Source organism: Corvus brachyrhynchos, unplaced genomic scaffold (assembly GCF_000691975.1).
Source record: "Corvus brachyrhynchos isolate BGI_N302 unplaced genomic scaffold, ASM69197v1 scaffold65, whole genome shotgun sequence".
NCBI classification, from domain to species: Eukaryota; Metazoa; Chordata; class Aves; order Passeriformes; family Corvidae; genus Corvus; species Corvus brachyrhynchos.
Genome location: NW_008238365.1, coordinates 800,765 through 803,866, shown reverse-complemented (window position 1 = coordinate 803,866; position 3,102 = coordinate 800,765). Strand labels below are relative to the sequence as shown.

Sequence of the window (3,102 nt, the reverse complement as noted above, 5' to 3'; positions counted from 1 at the left end):
CTGTCGCTGCTGTGGTTTCATGAGAGGGCTCTGGGCACTGTCACCCCTCCCGTTGCCCGGCCAGGAGTTTGGGTGTTAACGAGTCAAGGGTTTTGGCATCCTTTGGAGACATTGGGGAGGTTCATCCAGAGGCGGATTTTATTGTAAAACTCTGTGCCTTGGCATCGGGGCTGATTTCCCACATCCCAGAGTGCTCCAGCACCCACGGAGGTGACATCCTCAATTCCCAGCCTGGCATCAGCACCACGTTCCCACCGCAGGGACACCCTTCCTCCTGGGGACCAACACATTTCAAGGGCGCTTTTTGGCCTCCCACCCACCCGGCTGGACCATGCGAGTCCCCCTCAGCCCATCCAGGCCCGGCTGCCCCTCCCCGCGGGCAGGAACAGACAGGGTCTGTCCCGACCTAAAGTCAATATTGGATTTTCCGGCGCGGCCACAGGGACCCGGCAGCGGCCGAGCCTCTCCCCAGCACGGCACAGAAGGGGCTTTGACAGCCCCACGGGCAAGCCCGGCCGGGGGCCCGCGCTGTCGGCACCCATTGATTCCCCCCCCGAACGCTGCCAGGGCAGGCAGGGCTGGTCCTGCCCAGCAAGTCTGGGCACGGCACAGGAGTCGCTGCAGTTTCGGGCTCGGGAGTGCGGGTGGTGGCCTTGCGTGGGGTGTCATTGCTGGAGGGTGGGAGGAGCTGGGTCATGCCTTCTTTAAGGGGTGCCCACGTACATCCCTTCATCACCCAGGACATCTCTGCTCCCACAAAACCAGGGATGTTCAAAGCCAAACTCAGTCCAAACCGATCCTAACGCTGCCCTGGGCTGGCTCCACACCTGCCAGGTGCCAGCAGCATCCCCCGGATGCTCACAGGGGGGAGGGGGCCATGCCTGACCCCCACCCCGTCTCCCACCCCAGGTTTGACTACCAGGAGCTGCTGCACAACTCCACCTTCTGCATCGTGCCCCGGGGCAGGCGCTTGGGCTCCTTCCGCTTCCTCGAGGCTCTGCAGGTACAGGGTGGGCAGGGGGACAGGGGACCCCCTCACTGGGGTCTGGGGGCTCTGTCCCAGCCTATGGGGTCCCTCCACAGGCCGCCTGCATCCCGGTGCTGCTGAGTGATGGCTGGGAGCTGCCCTTTGCCGAGGCCATCGACTGGGGCAAAGCTGCTGTCGTGGGCAGTGAGAGGCTCCTGCTGCAGGTACCGCATCCAGATCCTGCCCCACACCAGGCACGAGACCCCCAATCCTAATGCCAGTGGAGCCCCCAGCCAAGTCTGGGGGTGAACCCCTCACAGCGAGCCTGGCAGTCCTCCTGGGGGCAGATCCAGCCTGGAATGGGGGTTCCGTTCCAGCTGCAGCCCTGGGGCACTGTTCACCTCGGGGGGAAGGTGGGGGAGTGTCCATCCAGACACAAACCCTTGGGAATCCTGGGCCCGATCCTGTTCCAGGGAGAGGAGGTGAAGCACCGCAGGGGGATGGTGGCACCACATCCTTGGGCAGGGGCCGTCCCTTGGGATAGTTGGAGGTGGCAGAGGCAAGGAGCCCTGCTGGGGGGCAGCTGAGTGAGGACCCCGCTGCTCCACCCCACACAGATCCCCTCCGCCGTGCGCTGCATCCACCCCGAGCGCGTGCTGGCTTTCCAGCAGCAGACCCAGTTCCTGTGGGATGCCTACTTCTCCTCCGTGGACAAGATCGTGCACACCACGCTGGAGGTGAGCCCCCCACCCCCAGTCCCCCTCCCCAGCTGCCAGGGTCACCGCCGGGGTGCTGGGAGCATCACTCGGGCCTCTGGCAGATCATCAAGGACCGGCTGTCTCCACACCGCTCCCGCTCCCGCTTCCTCTGGAACGCGCTGCCCGGGGGGCTCCTGGTCCTGCCTGACTTCTCCACCCACCTCGGGGATTTTCCCTTCTACTACCTGCAGCACGGTAGGATCCTGCCTGCCCCGGCTGAGCACGGCAGGCTCGGGGCGTGCCACAACACCTGTCCTTTCCCACTCTTTTTTCAGGCTACAGCCCCTCCAAGAAGTTCACAGCTTTCATCCGGGCGGCCTCGCAAGCAGGGTCCCTGTCCCAGCCCATCCTCAGGCTCATCCAAGCCGTCTCAGGATCCCAGTACTGTGCCCAGGTGGGAGGAGCTGAGTCCCGCGTCACTCAGGGCAGCTCCCAGGGATCCTGCGGGATAAATGGGGCCGGGCCCTGTGGATCGGGAAGGGGATGGGTTTAGGGATGAGAGGAGGTGGCTGACAGTGTCACCTTTGGGTGGGCAGAGCTGCGTCCCCAGCCCTTCTGGGTGGAGGTGGGACCACCTGGGGGTTTATCCTGGTCCACACTGCCATGAGATGGTTTTGGGATGGTCTGGGCTGGAGCAGGGAACCCAGAAAACCCCTCCGGACACACCTGTCCTCCCCCTTGCAGATCGTGGTGCTCTGGAGCTGCGAGAAGCCACCACCCCCGAGCGGGAAATGGCCCCAGACCACGGTGCCTCTGACCATCATCCAGGGCAGGAGGCAGGTGAGAGGGGCAGGCAGGGAGCTGGGGCACGGGCAGGGAGCCGGAGCAGCCACCCACGGCACAGCCCAACCTGCCTGTCCTCCCTGCATAGCTCAGCCTTAAACCTTTAATATGAAACTACACATAGATTGTAAATATATGTGTAGTTGTTTGTGTATTCTCAGATGAATAACATGAAGTGCAGTGTACTTTGTTCATCTTTTCAATGTATGTGGTTCGAAAGCTCTTTCAATCTGACAACTACTACTGAACGCTGTTGTGCTTTTATCATACTGTGACGAGTGTATTGAGTGCGTTCTCTCAGAGGCTGAAAGAAGTCACTGCAGAGATGTCTTTATAAGCTGTGTGATCTGCCTGCTGTTGTTGGCACTGGGGTGACGCTGCAGTGGGTGACACCGTGCCCATCCTGTGCCAGGTGGACTTCGCCTTCTTGGTGTGGCGCAGCTTCCCTGAGCGTATCGTGGGCTTCCCCACGCAGAGCCACTTCTGGGACCCCGAGCAGGGGCGTTGGGGCTACACCTCCAGATGGACCAACGAGCTCTCCATCGTCCTCACCGCTGCCGCCTTCTACCACCGGTACCCGGCCGGGGCGGGGCT

The 3,102-nt window shown here is 62.6% G+C and overlaps 1 protein-coding gene across 1 annotated transcript in view; it reads left to right on the top strand.

Moving 5' to 3' along the window:
- Positions 1-2,607, top strand: part of EXTL1 (exostosin like glycosyltransferase 1) — a 5,596-nt gene extending 2,989 nt beyond the window's left edge. Inside the window, exons 2-7 of the mRNA XM_017736097.1 lie at positions 910-1,003; positions 1,084-1,191; positions 1,585-1,704; positions 1,788-1,920; positions 2,001-2,119; positions 2,410-2,607. Of these exons, the coding sequence (XP_017591586.1) occupies positions 910-1,003; positions 1,084-1,191; positions 1,585-1,704; positions 1,788-1,920; positions 2,001-2,119; positions 2,410-2,607 (772 nt within the window). The remainder of the gene's footprint in view (positions 1-909; positions 1,004-1,083; positions 1,192-1,584; positions 1,705-1,787; positions 1,921-2,000; positions 2,120-2,409) is intronic.
- The last annotated feature ends 495 nt before the right edge of the window (positions 2,608-3,102 follow it).